The sequence below is a fragment of the Perognathus longimembris genome, chromosome 23 (genome assembly GCF_023159225.1).
Source record: "Perognathus longimembris pacificus isolate PPM17 chromosome 23, ASM2315922v1, whole genome shotgun sequence".
Taxonomy (NCBI): Eukaryota; Metazoa; Chordata; class Mammalia; order Rodentia; family Heteromyidae; genus Perognathus; species Perognathus longimembris.
Genome location: NC_063183.1, coordinates 16170695 through 16191663, shown reverse-complemented (window position 1 = coordinate 16191663; position 20969 = coordinate 16170695). Strand labels below are relative to the sequence as shown.

At 51.4% G+C, this 20969-nt stretch overlaps 1 protein-coding gene and 1 long non-coding RNA gene across 7 annotated transcripts in view; one reads left to right on the top strand and one right to left on the bottom strand.

Moving 5' to 3' along the window:
* The first annotated feature begins 129 nt into the window (after positions 1 to 129).
* Positions 130 to 1878, top strand: LOC125340799. The gene is made up of 3 exons (XR_007208819.1): positions 130 to 186; positions 283 to 840; positions 1264 to 1878. It is a non-coding gene; the product is annotated as an uncharacterized LOC125340799 (long non-coding RNA).
* A 3638-nt stretch (positions 1879 to 5516) lies between these two features.
* LOC125340644 (phospholipid-transporting ATPase ABCA3) overlaps positions 5517 to 20969 on the bottom strand; it is a 44485-nt gene continuing 29032 nt past the window's right edge. For all 6 annotated transcript variants that reach the window (XM_048332397.1, XM_048332396.1, XM_048332398.1 and 3 more), the window contains 16 exons: positions 20677 to 20827; positions 19003 to 19101; positions 18439 to 18625; positions 17362 to 17665; positions 16162 to 16435; positions 14419 to 14623; positions 13802 to 14021; positions 13385 to 13543; positions 11227 to 11399; positions 10653 to 10781; positions 10320 to 10514; positions 8624 to 8811; positions 8011 to 8181; positions 7553 to 7743; positions 7288 to 7361; positions 5517 to 6824 (listed from right to left, as the gene is read on the bottom strand). In XM_048332397.1, the coding sequence (XP_048188354.1) occupies positions 6693 to 6824; positions 7288 to 7361; positions 7553 to 7743; positions 8011 to 8181; positions 8624 to 8811; positions 10320 to 10514; positions 10653 to 10781; positions 11227 to 11399; positions 13385 to 13543; positions 13802 to 14021; positions 14419 to 14623; positions 16162 to 16435; positions 17362 to 17665; positions 18439 to 18625; positions 19003 to 19101; positions 20677 to 20827 (2852 nt within the window). In that variant the 3' untranslated portion in view covers positions 5517 to 6692. The remainder of the gene's footprint in view (positions 6825 to 7287; positions 7362 to 7552; positions 7744 to 8010; positions 8182 to 8623; positions 8812 to 10319; positions 10515 to 10652; positions 10782 to 11226; positions 11400 to 13384; positions 13544 to 13801; positions 14022 to 14418; positions 14624 to 16161; positions 16436 to 17361; positions 17666 to 18438; positions 18626 to 19002; positions 19102 to 20676; positions 20828 to 20969) is intronic.

Below are 20969 nucleotides of genomic sequence, written 5' to 3'. Positions count from 1 at the left end.
GCGTTAGCCAATGGGCGGGAGCGACGGAGCGTTGGTGGACCGTGGTGGTTTGTTGTTTGTTCAGTGCGCGTCGACTCCATTAGTGTGGGAAGTGGGGTGTGGGCGGTTTTCTCCGTGAAGAAGCATCTAGGGTTTCCCAGAACGAGAGAGGACACATCCTGGAGCTGGCGGATGGGCGCCGCCCGTGTGGGTACCTCGCGGGCCGCCGGGACGGAGCGGGTGAACGCGAGACCCCCTCCGTGTCGCCCGTGCGCACGGGGCCCACCTCAGGCCTTAGCCCAGCCCTATGGCAGGGTGGCGGGCGTGCAGCCGGGCTAAAGTTGCGAAGGAAGCCACTTCAGAGGTTTGGGCCTGGACGGGAGTTGTTTGTGCGGTCAAGACCCTCGTAATGCACTTTGCCAGCAGAACTCGGCCGGCTGGTCGCCGAAGGCGGCCGGTACAACCAGCAAGAACTTGAGGAAGGGCGCGCCGGGTAGCAGGTGAAAGGCGTCCAGTCTCCCCGGAAGAAGGAAAGGGAACACAGCACCCCGGCTCACGGGAGAGCATCTACGGGGGTGCAGTTCGGCGGTGGCGACACCAGGAAGATGTGGTAGATGCAGTGCGGAGACTCCACTTCAACGGAATTTGCAGGGGATCACTGACAGGGTCGCCCGCAAAGACCAGGTGAAGGCAGGAGGCGCCAGAGTTATATCACCAGTGTTGTTCACTGTGGTTCCCCCCCCCCCCGTTACGAACCTCTGTGGCTGGCATTCCTTTGGTTGTGATTATTTATGGAAGGAACGGAGGTGCGCTCAGCCACTGTTGTGGTCCGGACCGGTTTGAGACATCAAGGGAAAAAAGGTCCAAGCCAGGGGCTGGAAATGTGGCCTAGTGGTAGAGTGCTCGCCTAGCATGCATGAAGCCCTGGGTTCGATTCCTCAGTACCACATAAACAGCAATAGCCAGAAGTGGTGCTGTGGCTCAAGTGGTAGAGTGCTAGCCAGTGCCTAAGTCCTGAGTTCAAGCCCCAGGACTGGCAAAAACCAAAAACAACAACAACAACAAAAAAAAAACGGGCTGGGGATATGGCCTAGTGGCAAGAGTTGCTTGCCTTGTATACATGAGGACCTGGGTTCGATTCCCCAGCACCACATATACAGAAAACGGCCAGAAGTGGCGCTGTGGCTCAAGTGGCAGAGTGCTAGCCTTGAGCAAAAAGGAGCCAGGGACAGTGCTCAGGCCCTGAGTTTCAAGGCCCAGGACTGGCAAAAAAAAAAAAAAAAGATCCAAGCCAGTGTTTTGGAGGAATGAATCAGTCATTTAGAGAAGGAGTATGTGTTGCAAGTGAGGGACAGGAAGGAGACCAAGATGCAGATAGATGATCCCAAAGGGATGGAGTGAGTGGAAGGGTAAAGTAAGGAAGCACAGAACAGTTGAAAGCACTAACCTACTTCCAGAGTCTTCAGTGGAGACCCCAGTTGGTTCCTGGGCCCAGTCATGATGACCTGTTTTCCCTTTTTGGACTTAGAATTGATGTGTGAGGCATTTAGAATAAATTTCCATCTGCTTCAGCCAGGCATGAATTAGCTAAGTGGATAAGAAGGGCAGCCCTCTGGGGCCTTCAGCCTATCCCTGTTTGTAGAGGAGGGGCCCTGGGACCTCTGTAATGGAACTGAGATGGCTTTGGTTGTCAAGCCAACAGGTAAGTGGAGTTCTCTGAGGAGGTAGTGGTTGGTGATTAGAGATACTCCTGAAGGCCTCAAATCAAGAGCCTGTGTCCAGGGCAGTTCTGGGGAGAAGAAAGAGTGTACTCTGGTGCTCCCCATCCCCATGCAAGAGAACAGAACCTGCTGGGCTAAGAGCCCAGCCCCAAAGTGATTTAATTTGGCATGCATATAAGCTTTTTTTTTTTTTTTGGCCAGTCCTGGGCCTTGGTCTCAGGGCCTGAGTACTGTCTCGGTCTTCTTCTTGCTCAAGGCTAGCACTCTGCCACTTGAGCCACAGCGCCACTTCTGGCCATTTTTATGTATGTGGTGCTGGGAAATTGAACCCAGGGCTTCATGTATGAGAGGCAAGTGCTCTTGCCACTAGACCACATTCCCAGCCCGCATATAAGCTTTTAACATATATTAAATCCAAAACATGATTTATTCAGACACTGATCAAGTTTTCCAAATATTAAAGAATTTTGTAATCAAACGAGCTACTAGCTGTTGAGCTTTGAAATTGAGCATCCTGGCTCTTGCCATTTTGAAGAACAGAAACATGTTTGGGTGTGGGTACGATGATACACTTATAATCTCAGAACTCAAGATTCTGAGGCCAGCCTTAGCTTCCTAGCAAGACTTTGTCTCAAACAAACACACAAAACATGTTTGCTGGTTTGCTGAAAGGAGCACCAGTAGCTAACCAATGTCTCAGAATGATGCAAGGCATTCTCTGGGACCTGGCCAGGGTCCTGCCCCATTTTCTTTGCTAGCACTCGAGGCCACCTGTTGGTGATTTGGGGCTGATCTAGCTTTGACAGCATGCCAGGTTAAGACAGACCATCCTTCATGGGTCTGATGGTCTTTGAGATACATCTTTAAAGATTGTTAGCCTAGGAAACTGCTAGGATTAGGGACACCCTGGGCCATGAAGATCAGGTTAGCTTTGGACAGGCATCTTGTAAGCCATGCCAGAAACATCTCTACCAATGGTGAAAACTGAGCTCTGGGCTAAGGCCAGGTGAAGTCTTGCCAGGTGGAAGAGGGAAATGACTTGTGACCAGGGGCGAGTTAAGAGAAGATGTGTGCTGAGAGTCTAGTCACCAAGGCCAAGTACCTGAGGAGAGTTGCAGGTGAAGGGGTACCAGCTACGTTCCTTTGGATGGCCAGAATAGGTTTGGATCACTGGGTAGTTGGCTTAGGTGAGCTAGGCTTGCTGGGAGAGTCTGTACTTGCAGGAGGTCCCTCTAGCTGTGGGCTTGCATCAGGAGGGTGGCTGACTTGCAGAGCCTGAGGCCGCTCCATCAGGTGCCTCTGGGCTCTTACACAGTGCAGGCTGCCCTCTGGAGATGCATGAACTCTGGGCTGGAGCTCATCTTCATCTCAAAGTCACATGCACGTCCTTTCCTGTCATGAGGGTGATGACATCATCTCCCATGGTGGTCTCATAGGACAGTGAGCGAAGGCCAGATGCAGTCATAAGCTGACACTGGATGACCCTGGGGCCAGGCTGCACTATTGAGTAGTGAGGCTGACCTGGTGTACACTACAGCTTGGTGGCTGAAGCTTCTCCGACCCTGGAGGCATTGGATGCTAGAAATGGGGGGCGGGCAGGAGCAGGTCCTAAGAACCCCATATGTGAAGGAGGGAAGGGCTCCCATTCAACTGCCCAGAGCCCAGGTCACATTAGGTGAGAAGGACACTGGGTCTACCATGTCACCTTAGGTAGTGCTGGTGGGGGAGGGAGGCAGGGGGTACCCACCTGCCCTCTGTGCTGCCCTCTGAGCTGTGCCCTCTGTGGGAATTGCTGAGCATACTACACTACCTGTGTAGCTGAATGTGTTCTGGGTGATGCCACACACAGAAGTGAATATCATTATCTGTGTGTGCCTTCCTCTCCTCCCAGTCCATGCTCCCTGCCAACTCCAGACCTGGAAAGGTGGTGACCTTGAGGGATGGCAGGCAGGACAGGTAGGCGGATGCTGGAAGTGACAAAGCCCTGCACTATGTTCTCTGGATCTCATGCATTGCTGAAAAATAAATTCTCTTTAATCTGTTTGTGATGTGTGTTTCTTGTACTTGAAGCAAGAAGGTTGTGGATGTGCGCTCTTCTTGATCTGTTACTTCTGTCTGGAAGGAGGGCACACCCTTTAAACCTGTGAAGCAGTGAGGGTTTGGTGTCAGTCCTGCCCACAGCAGGGCTTTCCACTCCTCTGTGGAGCCCTCCTCTTCAGTTTTGGTTGTGCCACACTGCTGGACTAGATGGGAGTAAGGGTCAAAACATGTAGGCTGTTCCACAGACCTTACTGTCTGTCCTATGGGAACTAGACTAAGCTGTGGGAAGCAAAGGAGGCAGAATCTGAGGCTTATTAGAATTTGGAGTGGAGCTGGGGTCCCTAGGGATGAGTGGGCAGCTGTTTAGGTACAGTGTCCCCAGTGCTACCTGGGCACTGGTAGTCTGGAGAGGAATGGACAGAAAGGGAGCATCCTCTGCTCCTTTCTGTCATTGCCATTGCTTAAAAAAAAAAAAAAAAGCCAGTGGAGTCCTGGCTCCACCTTCAATGTCACTCTAGGATCAAGTGCCAGGCCTCAAGGTGACTTAGGGGACTATATATACTCTTCAGTTGCTCCTGCTTAGGCTCCTACAGATGCCAAGAATCTTCGAGATTCTTTGCAGCTAAGCTGCGGGTGCCTGTCAGTCCTGGTCCTTGTGCTGTAGCCTGGGCTGTCCACGTCCTTCCCTACACAGCTTCAGATCATCTTGCTTAGAGTTTCCTGCTTGTGAGCATCCTCACATAGGCCCCTGGTGTCTATTCTGGCCTGCCTTTGGGAGCATGACCAGTCTCCACCCACACTGGGACAGGCTGGTTTCAGATGTGTGTACCTCATATAGACTATCTTCAGTCCTCAACACCTTTCCTCACACTTTTTTTTTAAAGTATCAAAATAGAAGAATGGCAGATCCCTAAACCACAGGGACCTCAATCAGCTTCAGGTACCCCTGTGGCAAGGCTGTAGGGCAATTTCAATGTGCAAGCCAGGCAACATCACAGTCTTCTGCCTCTGCTTTGGCCCTAGACCTCGTTGCAGGCCTGTGGACAAGTCATGGGACCAGACTAGGCTGCCTCACAGATTGGTTTTCTTGAACAGTGTTTAGGCCACAGCTACCCCTAAGTTATTTTTCTTTTACAAAATGGAACTAAATGGGCTTGGAATATGGCCTAGTGGTAGAGTGCTCACCTTGTGTACATGAAGCCCTGGGTTCGATTCCTCAGCACCACATATATAGAAAAAGCCAGAAGTGGTGCTGTGGCTCAAGTGGCAGAGTGCTAGTCTTGAGCAAAAAGAAGCCAGGGACAGTGCTCAGGCCCTGAGTTCAAACCCCAGGACTGGCAAAGAAACCAAAAACAAGCAAAATAAAATGGAACTAAATGTTGATAGTTTGAAGAATTTGAAGAATGAGAGTGCTGCTGGAAACTGCAACCTTCCTATCAGGGAAAGATGAAAAAAATTGAAGTCTCAACTGAGCCCAAGTGATAAAAATAAGCTTTTCTACAACAGATTCTAAAGGAATGTAAAACGCAGATATTTCTTTTTCTTTCTTTCTTTCTTTTTTTTTTTTTTTTTTTTTTTGCCAGTCCTGGGCCTTGGACTCAGGGCCTGAGCACTGTCCCTGGCTTCTGTTTTGCTCAAGGCTAGCACTCTGCCACTTGAGCCACAGCGCCACTTCTAGCCGTTTTCTGTATATGTGGTGCTGGGGAATTGAACCCAGGGCCTCATATATACGAGGCAAGCACTCTTGTCACTAGGCCATATCTCCAGCCCAAATGCAGATATTTCAAATCACGAAGTTTTAGAAAACCATAAGTAGTATATAAGTAAGAAGAGGGGCTGATGCTGAAGAACGTTCTGGAAATGCCACAGCTAGACCTGCCCACCCAGGTCTGCAGCCTCCTGCTTCAACCAACCCACAGTTTTCTGGGTTGCAGGCAGAGCTGTCAGTTGGGCACTGGACTCACTAGCTTTTTCATTTGTCTTACAAGCCTTTAACTTGATGGCAGTAAGTCCTGTGGTTTTTCTCCCTACCGAGAAAAGCAAATTCCTACTTTTGTTTGAAATTTGGTATAAAAGACTTGTGTTGGATTGTGGGAGGGTTGGGCCCCAGGATACCTCCTCCCCCATTGCACATGTGACTTGAAAATTATGGTCATATCCCCTCAACCTTTATTTCTTGGTTAGAGTCACCTTATGTCTAGTAAATCTGCAAGAGACAGCTGCAGATGTCCTGCAGATGACAAGTGACTTCCTGAAGGTGCAGAGTTGGGGGAAGAGGCCTGTGCTCTGAGTCTAGTCACTACCTCTTCCTGTGCTGATTGCTTCTGGACAATGACAAAGATTGACCTCTGGCCTGGGGTCAGCTTGGCCTGGTGTAGCTGAGCATCAATTCCAAGGATGCTTCTGGGGCTGCGCTGAAAGCTAAAGTCTCAGCACAGAGTCACGCTGATGTCGTCCCTTCATTGATAGTAGTCTGTAATTTTCTGTCCATTCACAGAAGCCTGAAAGGCCTGAATTCCTTTTTTTTTTCTCCCCAGGAGAGTAGTGTCATGTGGACACATGGAAATCTCTGAGTCCTCTCGGTGTAAGCACACAGAGGAGTTCCACCTCCAGGTCAGATGTAGTCCTAGTTGGGGCAGCTCTCCACCCAAAGCCAACAGCCAGCAGCACACACTACCGAATAGGTTCTGGATCTAGGAGTGTGAGTTCCTGAGTTCCTGAGCGTTTGTTTGCCTTCAGGGGTGGAAATCCGCATGCTGACTCCTACGTCAGGACACTGACACACTCAGTCCATTCTGTGCATGATTCTTTCCACCTCAATTTTTTTCCATGTCCATCATAGAAAAGAGTGATTAAAAAGAAAAGAGAAACTCAGAGGGAGAGGATGCACAAGAGTGCACTGGCTGGCTCATCCTGTCCCTGCCTGGTGCCCTGCAGGCAGCAGGAGGCTCCTCATCGCCCCTCCTCCGCAGTGGGGGGCTGCAGGTGGGCAAAGCTCAGGAAGACTTGCTCCAGAGAGATCTGGCTTAATGAGTAGTCATCCACTCCGTATTTTTCCTTCGCTTTCTCCAGGATACCAAAAACCTTTGGGAGACAGGAAAGCTACTGGTAAGAGCTCAGAGCTCGGCTTCTTGGGCTAGGTCAGCAAGCCCTTTACAGTGAGAGGCTGGTGGCCCTGGAGGCATCGCCAGCGCCCAGCCCTGCCCCAGGGTGATAGAAGTTGGCCCCACGAGCACAGCTGTGCTCTTGGGGAGAGGGTGCCTCTGGTGCCAGGATAGCAGGCATGGGGCCAGGCTGCCACTGGGCCTGCTTCCAGCTTCCAGTATGAATGCCCTCTCTAAGCCAGTTTCCTTTTTTGTAATGAATTCTTCCAATCTCAAATATTTTACATATAAATCCACAAAACTCACAGATGTTAGGTTATTAGAGGAGAAACAGGAGTTAATTCATCCTGAAAGGAGTCTGCTCACTATAAAAGGGGGAGACCCCAGAAGATATTCCCCTAGTCCCTGCTAGCACCTTACAGGAGTCCAAGGCATATACTTACCTTTGCCCAACTGAGGTCATGGCCAGGTAGGTGGTAATGCACCATACCTTGGTGCTCATCTTCTAGGACGCTGCCTGCACAAAGAGAGACTGTGTTTGTGATGGCTGGGTTGGAAGGCTGAGGACAGCCTGGGAGTATGGGACCATGGTCCTTATTTTAGGTGATTAGGCATGTGGGACAGACTCTCCAGACAGCACTTGGAAGGTCCAGACAGGTTCTAAGGGCCACCCAACAGGATTGCCAGGTCCCCCTTCCCTGCTCATACCTGGGAAGGTCAGATCCACAAATGCCTTGAATTCCTCCAGCGCCTCCTGCTGCCCTTCGCTGTGGACCTTGGCCTGCAGGGAGTAGCCACTGCCAAATTTGCTCTTGAGGTGCTGCGGGCTGCCCAGACACTTGAACTGACCCTGCACCATAATGGCCAGCCGCGTGCACAGGGCCTCACACTCCTCCATGCTGGGGAGAGGGACAAAAGTCTGATATGGGGCTGAGACAGGCTGACTCCCACCCTGGGGTGAAGGGCTCGTGCTGACAGGATGTTGACCCTTAGATCAGCCCATTCCTGCTTCCCATGCTCAGTGTGGCCCCTGTGCAAAGCCTGGGGAATATCCTGGCCACGTCTGTGCCAGCTGCTAATGGGTCTTCTGCTCCCCTGACTACCCACCTTCTGCTTCCCAGCCACCTGTCCTGGCTCTTCCACTGACCCAGAGACCCAGGATCTACCTGTGGGAGGTGATGACGATGGCCTTGCCAGACTCCCGGGCCCTGGCCACAGTGTCCCACAGCAGGCGTCTGGCCACAGGGTCCATGCCAGTGGACGGCTCATCCAGGAAGATGACTGCAGGCTCTCCAATGAGGGCAATGCCAGTGCTCAGCTTTCGCTTGTTACCACCACTGACAGGATGGGGGAGGGGGAGAAGAGAAACAGGGCTGATAATTAGCATAGGCTCGCTGATCCCATCCTGGTGACTGCAGAGTGCCCCAGGTAAGAGAAAGGAGTTTGGTGAGCCTAGAAAGCATGCCACACATAGCTGTGCATAGGGGAGAGCTGTGTTCAGGTGGTGGGTCTATGTCACTGATAGGAATACCATCTGCCTGCACCAAGGGCTAACAGGGTCCCTGCTGTCACTCCCCGCTAGTCTCAGCTCTAGGTAGCAGGGATCTTCAAGGAGTCCTCTGACCTGGAGAAGCTCATGCCATGTTTCCAAATTCTCACTGACTTGGAGCTAAGGAGACAGTCCAGCCACTAACTGAGCCTATTGTCATAGCCCACTTTATGCCAAGGGAGTCCCTGAGTCCTCTCCTCGCGGGGGCAGGGGCTAGACAGGGGTCCCACCTGTACGTCCTGACTAGTTTGTTAGCATGTGGCTCCAGAAGCAAGCCCCGCAGTGTGTTCTCCACACAGGGGTCGATGAGGCGCTCAGGAATGCCCCGGAGCCGTGCGTACATGACCAGCATCTCCCGGCCAGTCATGTGGTCCAGCAGGGCATCAAACTGGGGGCAGTAGCCCATCCGCTGCCGCACCTAGGTTAGAACACAGTCCAGGTGAGGGTGAGGTGGAGAGGGTCAGAGAAAAATCTCCTCCTGCTGCTATTTGCCACTGCTAAGCTCAGCCCTTGTCTCTTCCAGCACATTGTCCATGGAGACAGTGCCCACCAGGCCCTGTGGCTGAGGCACTCTGAGCAGTGCCCCAGTGCAGATCCAGGACAAACTTGGCCGGCTCGGGAAACCTCTTAGAGGTGTCAGATAGGGCCCAGAATGTGGTACATCCTGGAGCCTTTCCCTCAACAGCTAGCCACAAGGGCTGGCTGGTCTAAGAACGGCTTCATTATTCAACAAGTTCCCACCACCAAAACCACTGCAGCTGATGACTGCTCCCCGGCTCATTCATCCCCCAGTTAACATATGTCTACTGTGTGCTAGGATATCTGCTGGCATCACATCTTGTGGGACCACACTCACTGGATGCCACAGCAGCTGGTACTGGAGCAAGTGCCCACATCCAGATGAGCCAGGATGCAGTAGGGCTAAGGCAGGTGCCAGCTTCTAGCTGCCCCATTGCCTTCAGCAACTGGAAAGGGCATCTGTGCTTGGGTTCAGTGGCTTCTGGATACTAGATTCCTTTTTCTTTATCTTCCTTGGAGTTCTAAAACCAGCTTTTAATTGGTTTGGAACAATTCTTGGCCATTACCGTTGTAATGCATTTACCTTTTGTATTACCTTTGTAATGTACATTACACCTGTAAATGTATTTGGCACTTTTCACCTGTGCCTCTGTCTCCAGATCCTATGTGGTTTTCTCTCATCTACATATATTTCCAATTGCATTATTTCTTTCCTTAACATAGTGAACATTCATGGGCCTGGTGATTGAGAATCTAAAATCTGTGGGTTCATTTCTCTTGAGGCTTCCTGTCTGTGGGTTCTGATCATGGCATTGGACTGCTTTGGTTTGTGGCTGGCTGTGCTCTGCTCATAGGCTGGCATCAGTACTGGGGATCTGAGAGATCTTGGTGAACCCTTCCTCCAGAAAGCCTGCACTCTAGTCCCTGGTGACACCACAACCCACCAGCTCAGGAGACCCTCTGGCCACTTTTTACACTCAGGCTCTCTCCTTTTCCTTTTCCTTGCTCTGATTGCTATGGGGAGGTGGGGGTCTTCTGTGTGTCCCCAGGGGGCTAGAGCAAGAGGGCTGCCCCTGGCCTATTACTTCATAGGATTCAGTCCAATTCAGGGAAGTCTGTGAGCAAGTCCTGGGTTTCTCATTCTGCTGCCTTCATACTTCAGGACCTCCATCCCACATCCATGAATCCTGGACACAGTGATCTCTGAGCATAGGAGGCTAGGTTGGCAGTAGCCATGCCTCTTTGGCCCCCATCTCTTTCCTCACCTGCTCAGATCTAGCTTCATCACTTCTTTTTGTGGTATGCAAAATGTGTCTGCCCACTGTGATCCAGAGACCAGTCCATCCTGTCTCCAGGACAGGCCCCCTTTTTGGTCCCAGTCTATCAGGGCCAGCCTGCAGCACCCACCTGCTTGATGTCCGAGCTGATGCTGTGGCCTCCGACAAAGGCATCCCCTGAGGTGATGGTCTCCTCCCCTGTCAGCATTTTGAATGTGGTGGTCTTCCCAGCTCCATTGAAACCCAGAAGGCCAAAGCACTCCCCTTTCTGGACAGCAAGGGAGATCCTGTCCACAGCGAGGAGCGGTGCCCGCTGGTCATACACCTGCAGGGTGCCCAGGGTGGAGAGCACAAAATGAAGAGTCCTGGAATCAGGCTAAGCACCTTGGCCTCAGCCCCTGCCAAGCTCCTGCACCCCAACACTAGCTACATGTCCAGGTGGAGGTTAATACCCATGTCTTACCTTAGAAATCTCCTTGATGATCAGGGGTGTGTCAAGCAGGGAGTCCAAGCTAGGGGCTAGGACTCGGTTCCTCTCATCTGCCACATCCTGGTCCTCAGGAAGCACTGAAGTCCGGCTATGCAATTCTGCCTAATTGTTCCAGACAGAGACCTTGCGTGTGAACCCCACCCCGTGGAAGGAAGTGCAGGACCAGGACTGACATGGGACTTCTGATGGGACTAAAGTGTTCAAGGCCCTAGAACTAGGGCATATGAGCTGCCACCCTAGGCTGAGATAGAAGTCCTTTATTGGGCTGGGAATATGGCCTAGTGGCAAGAGTGCTTGCCTCCTACACATGAAGCTCTAGGTTCGATTCCCCAGCACCACATATATGGAAAATGGCCAGAAGGGCGCTGTGGCTCAGGTGGCAGAGTGCTAGCCTTGAGCGGGAAGAAGCCAGGGACAGTGCTCAGGCCCTGAGTCCAAGGCCCAGGACTGGCCAAAAAAAAAAAAAAGGCCTTTATTGTCCTGGGCCCAAGCAGAAGTGTGGGGAGCATGGGGGTCAGTGTTCCCAAGCTGTCCAGGAGCCACTCACCAGGGTCCACCTCCTCTGAAAGGCACAGATAAAGGTCCTCAGTCTCCACAGCAGGTTGGTCTCAATGAGGAAGAGCAGGCTGAGGTAGGCACATCCCGAGGCAGCCATGGAGGTCACAAACCTGCCCACCCCTGGGGTGCTCCATGCATAGAAGTTTTCCTGGTACTGGATGTCTGTGTAGAGCAAGGAGCAGGCTGGGCATTTGGCCAAGCACTCCCTCCCTTCCTAGGTCCCAATCCTGCCCTCACTCCCTGGGTCCTCCATGGAGACTGTACCCTCTTCTTCTGAAGGGTGTGTCCTGGGTTTGTCAATGCCACATGGGAGGCCCAGGTGCTTCACTTTGCTGAATGATGTGCCCCTCATGTGCCTGTGACAAGGACTGCCACTCACATTTGCTACCTTGAGTTAGAGTCCGTGCTGGGATGTGAAGACATCGAACCCCACCTGTTGTCCCCACTCCAGGTACCAGTGCTTTAGGGAGGCAATAGGCACATGACGAGCAACCACAAGTCCATGCCTGCAGTAATGCTCAGTAGAAGCAGAGAAGAGACAGCTGGAGGGCGTGGAGGGCTCTGCAGAGATGGCTACTGAGCGGCCATCTGATGTATTTGAAAGAGAGGCGCCGGGCACAGAAAGATCTCACAAAGATAGGTCCAAGGGCTAATAAACCCCAACCTGTGGACAAGGCTCTGTTCAGAAATGGGGGTTCTGAAAGTCTAATTAGTTATAGGTGTAATATAGAGGTCAGATCTGGCCAGGGCCATCATTGACTGTTGAGGGGTGTCAGATTGACTCCATCTCAGATTAAAGAGAGCAGAAGCTGACTCCATCTTCACTAAGATCTCCCTTGCCTAATCCAGGGAAGTTCCCCTTGATAAGATTGTGTAAACTGCTTGACCACCTGAGTAGTGCAAGGTTAAACCTGTGCCCTCCCATGAGTAGGCATATCCACCTGCATCATGTGAGCCCGCTAAATCCGTATGCCTAGTCTAACTAAAATGATAGGTTGGTTCAAACTGTTGCTATGAGGCAGATTGAAACTCCATTGGCCACCTGCATGTGACTTGGCCTGCTCTGTAAGTGTTGTAACCTCATTGGCCAGCTTGCTTTTTATGGTCACTGTTTCAGCTCTGAGTCTGGGCCGTGACCTTGGCTGATCAGTATATTTTTTACTTCCCCAATAAATCCATCTTTTTACTTGAGACTGTCTCTGAGTAGTGGACTCTTGGAGGGGATGGGGGATCCCCCCTTAGGGCCCCATTACAATAAGCCTTATTGTAAGATACTGTATTTAGCTTGGGCCTTATATCTAATAACAGAAAGGCAAGAGACCCAGATACAGGGGAAGAAGCTGTGTAGACAGAGGCAGAGATGGACTTGTAGAGCTACAACACAAGAAAAATCACTGGATCCAGGAGAAGCTGAGAGAAGCAGCTGGGAGGGCACACGCCCCTGCCCATTCCTGGACTGTGGATGTCAGGTGGGAAGCCTCATGAGAGTTTTTGTGTTTGTTGGCTAAGCTGCAGTCTGAGGTCTTCTGTTTTACAGGCAAAAGGTCATCAGACAGGTGGAAAGAGCAGAAGCAGAGGCAGGCCCAGAATGTGTGTACAGGCAGCAGTGAGGGGCAGGTGTGGGGCAGGAGAGCAATGCAGGAAAGTCTCTGAGCACTCAGAACATGGAGGAGCATTCTGATGGTTTGAGAGTCTCACAAAGTGGATGTGTTGGAATGTGATCTCTATTGTGAGGAATTAAGAGGGTGGAAACTTAATCCAATGGTTGTATGCAGAGGTGGGGCTGTAGGGAGGTGGTTAAGACTAGGTATGGTAACAGGAAAGAGCCCCAGGACTGAATCCTGATAGTTTTTGAGAGGAAGAGAGGTAAGAGGACAGACACACAGCTTATGATCCCATCTCAGGCATGTGATGCCTCTTGATGGCCTTGGGTCTCTGCCAGCAAGATAATGTCACCAGACATGGGCCCTTCTGCTCAAAGGGTTTCAGGCCACAGTAAGCTTGTTTCATAACTTATCTAGTTTCTGGCACTGTGCTATTGGTAACAGAAAACAGACACTATTTACCCCTTGGGTCCCTAGGCAAGTCTTAGGGATACTCTGGCTGCCTGGGGTGAAAGCTGAGAGGAAGGGGAGCTGGACACTCACTGTACTTCTTGCAGTAGTGGGAGGCAACTTCTGAGGAGGTGCAGTACTGGCGTGTTTCATAGTTCTCATAGAAGCTACTGACTGCCATGCCCAAGCAGTGGTTGGGCAACACCAGAAACACACGATCCAGGGTTCTGGAAAGTTCTTCTAACTTTACCGCTGTAGTGAGGAGGAGGTATAGACTTGTTAGTGCCAGAGGACATACCTACCACACTTTCCTGAGGACAGATGGACCCAACTGTGGGCATGGGTAGGTCCTAGGTATTCCCACAGATCAAGCCCCTCCATGGACAGGACCCACCCGTATTGGGTAGGTCAGGGTGGCCCCTCCTCTGGTGGGGGATGCTGCTGACCCTCCCATGACTGTAGTTGGCTCTGTGGGTAGCAGTGGGGAGGGGGCGGTCTCTGAACTCCCACCTGGGATGCGCATGATAGTGACCATGATGAAGGTGACGATGCCCGACAGGATGTTGAATATGGTCAGCCTGGTGTAGGCTGTGGATGCGCTTGAGAAGAAGAAACTCATGAGGTACATGAAGGGGATGATGGCCCAGCCGTACAGCAGCAACAGAAGCAGCATATCAGCCATGTGGCCATCTCGTGTGAAGGCACGCACATCAAAGGCTCGAAACACCACCTGCAGTATCACACACAGGGACATCTCAGTGGGTAGCTCCCCGTGGGGAGGAGAGACCAAGGGGAGGATTCAATGGTCTTTAGGTACTGGCCAATCAGCCATCTCAGGCCCCATAGCCTCACTGCATCAGCCCTTGGGCCAGAAATTTCCTCTTTTCCCCTGGGTTGAGGAGCTAGAACTGTGATGCCTGGCCCCGGACCTGCTTCCCTAACATGGGGCAGCCACAGTGGTGTAAACAGGATAAGGTAGGAGACACCAGGGGTTTCCAGCATCCTCCCAAATTGGAATTGAGCTGCCAGATGGACTTCCCTGCTGGTTCTGGTTCTACACTAGAGCACCCCCCCCCATGAGGCCCCTGTGGTCTGCGGGGCCTGGTCCAGCACCACCCGGCACTTACCAGCAGCAGCAGAGCAGGGACGAGGAAGGAGATGAGATCCCAGAGCAGAGCAGAGAGCCAGAAAGTAGCGACATGGGCACCACTCACAAACTGGACATGCTTGGCCTGGACAGCCCTCTCACTGACTGCTAGGATGGAAAATGTGCTGGCCAGAAATGCCATGGCGAAGAGCAAATTGAGGGCGATGTCGAATCCTTTTCGGCCCCTGGGGAGAGCAGAGGACAGTGTGTCTAGCAGCAGGAAAGTGGGGCCCTTGGTCTTCACCATCCAAATGTGCAGTGCGGTGTTCATATCCCTCAAGGGGACCAGGGAGCCACAGAGTGGGAGGGGGGCAGCACAACTCCCTGAGGACAGCACCTCCTTTGGACTTCCTGTCTCAAACCAGCAAGGGATGGGCTGGGAATATGGCCTAGTGGCAAGAGTGCTTGCCTCGTATACATGAAGCCCTAGGTTAAATTCCTCAGAACCACATATATAGAAAATGCCAGAAGTGGCTCTGTGGCTCAAGTTGGCAGAGTGCTAACCTTGAGCAAAAAGAAGCCAGGGACAGTGCTCAGGGTGAGTTCAAGCCCCAGGACTGGCAAAAAAACAAACAACCTAGCAAGTGTGGCAATCTCTCTCCAGGCTCTTTATATGAGCCCCTCAGCCATACCCGTTCCTGCACTCAGGGCCTGTAACACCTGTCTCTCTGCCTGCCACTCATGTGTGTGGACACTTTGGGAGCCCCTGCCCTGCCTCCTGTGCCATCTCTAGACAGATCCCACTGTCACGTCCCTGGATCACTGAAGTAGCTACTAGATCTTACTTAGTATTCTACATCCAGCTGCCAGCAACATCTTCTAGAAATAGATTCTGATGCCATTGCTTTGGTGCTTCAAAATCTCCTGGCCAACTCAACAAACCATGTTGGGACATGGGATACTGTTCGGCAAAATGAGAAGGGAATGGAGGATGACAAGCAGAGATGAAAGAGGAGGAGGAGGAATGGAAGAAGAAAGAGGAAGAGAAGGAGGAGGAGGAAGAACAATGAAGGAGGAAGAAGGGGAAGGAGAAATAAAAGGGAAAAAAGGAAAAAGAAAAGGAAGGAAGTAACAATGCCAGAACATGGGCAAATTTTAAAAAAGACCATACTAAATGAAAGCAGCTAGGCACAAAAGGTCACATATTGCATGATTCCATTTCTATGTAATGTCTAGGATGCCACAGAGATAAAGCAGATCAATAGCTGCCCAGGGCTGGCAGTTTAGGAGATGGGGAGTTACTGCTAATTAATGGGTATAGGTAGTACCCATTAATCAGAAGTGTAGGTGCCATCTCTGAGTATGCCAGCAAGTATTCAAAGGTATGTTGTGAGTAGGTGAACTATTTGTGGCAAATGATATAGCCCAGAACTATTAGATCAGCCTCTTCCTGCCTGGTACACTGTCACATTAATAAGCCTGAGTTCCTTCAACTGACCCTTGGGACTCCTGTGGGTGCACTTGCTGTTTCTTAGCTCCCAGCACAGCCTGGCCCCAGACCCTGGGCTGCTGGGGCCTCTGCTGGGAAGCGAAGGCAGAGCCACCCACCAACCAGGTGCTCAGAAACTCCTTGGCAAGGACACAGGACCAGGAATCCTGGGATGAGTTTTTGGTCACAGAAAAGGCAAAGTTGAAGGATGTGGGGCTCAAGGCACACCAAGAATTGGTAGCACCAGAGGGACATTCTGCTTGGACTGGGTAGGAGGGTGGGCTGTACACATACTCGCTAAATTGGTCCTTGGCAACCTGCAGGGCATTCCGGGGCTGGGGATAGTTGGAGACTTCAATGGAGGCCCGAGGGCCGCACAGCAGCTTGAACAGAAGGTTGTCCACAACGGCTAGGGCGGTAGCTGGAGAGTGGTATGCCTGGTTGTTGAACAAGGCAGTGACGACTGTCTGTCCTCCCTCATCTTTGAAGGATGTTGCCACCAGGCATCGCTCATTAAAGCCACCTCCCTCCACTGAAGCTCGGAAAACCAGGAACTCTTCCAAGTCACCTGGGGAGTAATAGCAGGGATTGTCAGGGGGGACAAGCAAGGGTTCTCACCACCATGATGCTCACCAAGGACTGACCATAGGCATGGATGAACCAGGACCCTGGGCTGTGAAGTCTCCTGCCTAGCCAGCAGTGCCCTCTACAGTGCTGGAAGGCTTCCAGCAGCCATACACTTAAGCTTTTCTCAGTTCTGCCAAAATCTTATTATCATTCAGTATACCAAACCTCAGGCTGCAGGTGAGGAGATGGGATGAGAAAATCAATTAGCACACTCTGTTTAACCAGAACGTGGCTGTTCTAGGCCTGCTACAACATTGATAGCCATTAGACAGTTTTAAGTTTCAAACTTAGAAAATATGTCACATGACACAGATATACTGTGATCAGCATACTCTATAAACAAAGACAAGGTAAGGACTGCAGAACTTTTGTGTTTTCCTTATAAAAGGTCTTGAAGAACAATGAGGCGCCTGTGACTCTGTTGTTCCTGAGGCAGTTCCTCTGAGGGCGCCATTAGTTCTGCCCAGGGGACATCTGGCAAGGTCCAAAGATGTTTGATGGTGATGGTGAACAGAGCGGCAAAGCCAGGATTCAAAGCCCCCCTAGGGGGGCTGGGGATATAGCCTAGTGGCAAGAGTGCCTGCCTCGGATACATGAGGCCCTAGGTTCGATTCCCCAGCACCACATATACAGAAAACGGCCAGAAGCGGCGTTGTGGCTCAAGTGGCAGAGTGAGCAAAAAAGGAAGCCAGCGACAGTGCTCAGGCCCTGCGTCCAAGGCCCAGGACTGGCCAAAAAAAAAAAAAAAAAAAACAAAACAACAACAAAGCTGTCCTAGGGGGCAGCTAAGGTCTACCCACCCAGAGGCTGGTGCTAATGCAGGGAGAAACCAGTTTCACCGGGCCCCATGACTCAGCTGGCCCTTACCTAGCACCTCGCGGGGCTCCTGGCCCTCAGCCTGCAGCATGTCTCTCAAGAGCTCCGACAGTTGTTGATCCAAGTGGGAGGTACCGGGGACTGAGAAGGGCACGACGGTTTTGCCATACTCGCCCAGACTCAGCTTCAGGAGGGGATCGTCAAAGACCTCTGTGGAGTAGGTGATGGCCAGGAGGGCCAGGGTGATGCAGGTCAGGGGGACCAGGACCTGGGCTGCCAGCATCTTCCACTCTCGCCAACTGTATGCAGCCTTCTTCAGGAACATGGCCCACAGCTGCTGGCAGTGGAGGGCAAGCTGTGGCAGAGGAGAGGCAGGTGGCACGGGAGCTGGCATCTGGCCCCATGGCAGGTGCTGCCTCCATGCTGACTTTCCCTCAGGTGGCCACATCAGGAGCAACCCAAGAGCCATGGGTGGGGCTCGTGGAAAGCCACAGGAGGATACAGCGGAGGCCTTCTTCCCGGTCACCACTTCATGGACTCGTGGGGGGAGGTGGGAGTGCGTCTCACAGCCATGAGGCATGGCAGGTACTGTTTTACCCAGCTGAGGTCCCCCGCCTTCCCTCTGCCTCCTGCTGGAGATACCATCATGAGGAGACTCTGTCCCAGAGCTCACACATATGTCAACAGCCAAACCTTCCCACTCACTGCTCTGGACACTGGCCTTCCCTCATTCCCCAACATCTTCCCTTCTTGGCCCTGTAAAGGTAGAGAGCCTCAGGGGCCTCAGGTCCTAGTTCTCCACATCCTGACCATCTGATTGGCTCAGGCCTCTTTCTTGTTTATAAATTTGGAGCAAGGTCATCCCTGTTGTCCATCGCAAATTGCTGTAAAACCAGGTTGGCACAGAAGTGGGCCCAGGGCAGGCTGTCCAAATAGGGCACTGTCAGTGTTAAAAGGAAATGTTCTGCCTTAGTTAGACCATTTCAATTGCTCCGTTAAGCAACTGTGTGCAGTTGCTTCTGTGCAGTGAACTGAGTGCTCTGCCATGTATCAGCAGCTCCACCACAAGGGCCCAGGGGTTGTCTGCTCTCCCTACGCTGGCCTAGTCGCCCCTGCCCACACACGCACCCCGGTGTTGAGCTTGACCATGGTGTGGTCCTCCTCGATGAGGGCACCAATGCCATCGGTGGGGTCCATCACCCCACACAGGTTGCTGTCCACCGCCCAGTCACTTGCCCGCCTCTCGTGCTGGTACTGCAGGGCAGGAAGCTGGATGGCTTGAATGTCCATGCTGGTGTCCACTAGCTTACCGACCCTGCACCAAAGCACAAAGGTGCTGTCATAACCCAGCTCCCAGGTGGGGGAAGAGGGCTTGGGTCAGAGGCTCGGAAGCAGTGATACACTAACTTGGCAATCATTCCATTAGGCTCTCAGGATAAGCAGCCTACTCGTGACCCACGTGCTCTCAGGAGGGACCTGGCAAGCCCACACAGGTATCTCACATGTAGGCTGCAGTTTTCCAAGTGTGCAGACATGCAAACTTGGGGCCAATGGTGCCCCTGCCCTATCCCCACTGTAGAGCCCCCTCTACCCTCAGATAGGGCTGGAGAGCAGAATCAAGCTGACTGCTATACTGCCATACTGCCATGCTGCTGACTGCTGTACTGCTGACAGGAACTCATGTCTACTGACCGGAGGAAGACCTCTTCCATAGTAGTAACAGAGGCCCCAAAGCTGGCAATGCCCAATTCCTTCTGCTTCTTTTCCAGTTTAGCAAAGAGACTTTCAAACCTGAAAAAAGAAAGGGAAAAAAGAAAGGACTCAGAGTGATGAGGTGCTTCTCAGACACCTTCTAGATAGTTCATTTCTAAATAATCATCGGGTAGAATAAGTAGGAACAGAGTATAGGAAATTTCTTGTAATGTCATTATTTGATTTTCCTTATTTTTTTTCCCAGTGTTTGGAGATCAAACTCAGGCAAGCGCTCTACATCTGGACTACCCCCCCCCCCCTCCCGCCAGTCCACAATGCTGTTAACAAAACAAAACACCCAAAACTTGGGTTCATATGATTTGGTGTTTTGGGGTGTTTTTTTTTTGCTGGTCCTGGGGCTTGAAGTCAGTGCCCACCTGGGCACGGTCTATGAGCCTCTTTGTGATCAAGTCTAGCACTCTACCACTTAAGCCACACTACCACTTCTGGCTTTTTTTTTTTTTTTGAGTAGTTTATTGGAGGTAGGAGGCTCATAGACTTTGGCCTGCTTGAGCTGGCTTTGAACCGTAATGCTCTAATGTTAGCCTCCTGAGTAGCTAGGATTACAGGCATGAGCCACTAGAGCCCAGCTTAGTTTTTTGTTTTGTTTGTTTTTTTTAAGATTTTTGTTTTGTCAGTACTGGGTTTGCAGGATTTCATGTTTGCTAGGCGTGCACTCTTGTTTTAGGACACACACACACACACACACACACACACACATAAAATTTGGGTTTGTAGCAACACCAAGGGGAAGAAAGATTTCTTTTATTTTTAGCTATGAGTACTTAGGCTTGAATACATGAAATCACAGAACACAAAGGAACTGGTGAAAATTCATTTTGTCACAGGGCAGGGAAATATTTTCTGAGAAGAAATTAGGAAAGATACGACATTTTAAAATGTGAAATCCATATGGAAAAAGTCCTACAGAAACCAAACACAACAAAATGAGAGGAAACTGCAACAAAAATGGCTGATATGAATATAAAAAGTGGTCCATAAATGAGCAAAAGACAATAATGGGGATCCAGTGACTCTAAAGACTATGTGGACTCATCCTGCCCCCTGCTGGCAAGAACCAGAGAAAGGCCACCCACTCAATAGAAGAATTCAATAGAATTCAGTAGAAGATATATATTTTTTTCACTCAAAGCTGCTACAGTGAATTAAACACTGTCCTATCTTGCAGACAAGGAAGGGAAGCTAAGCATCCTTCTGGAAAGAAATTGGGTATTAATTGCCTCACTGTTGGGACTACATCCTGAGATGGTGTCTGTTGTGCATGCCCACAATTTGTGTGTGAAAACTAGTTACCAGCTCCACAGATAATTCTGAATGCAGCAGCTGCCATGTGTTTAACCTAGTGTTAGGAGGGGACTATGTGCCAGGTATGAATGGCAGGCAAGCACAGATCTCCCTCCTAGCTCCACTGGGAAGAATAGGCACCTTGCACCGGGCCAGAGTTCCTAGGGGCTGATGTCCTGGCCCAGGGGCTGAGTGGTACTCACTGGCTAAGCCAGAGTAGATGCAGGGGTAATAGAGCACGGAGGCCTCCTAGAAATCTCATAGCTAGCCTTCTCACATCCACATCTGTATGCTCTGCAGGGTACATACCTGTGTGTGCTCTCCTTAGGAAGAATAAAGGACAGCTCAGCCCCAGCGTGGCTCTCCAATGTGGCGTTGGGGACATGGCGGCGTACCAGCTGGGAGATGGCTTCGGGATTACAATGTGGTTCTTTCACCAGGGTCATATGGTAGCCAGCACCTGGAACACAAGAGCCAGGGGTGATATCTTCTGGCTTTCCCTCAACTTCTCCTACTATTCTTGCCAGGCTGGCTCACAGAAGAGGGGCTAGAGAGCCCGAGCAGGTGCATCTCAGGACTCCTTCATGATGTTCTAGGATCCC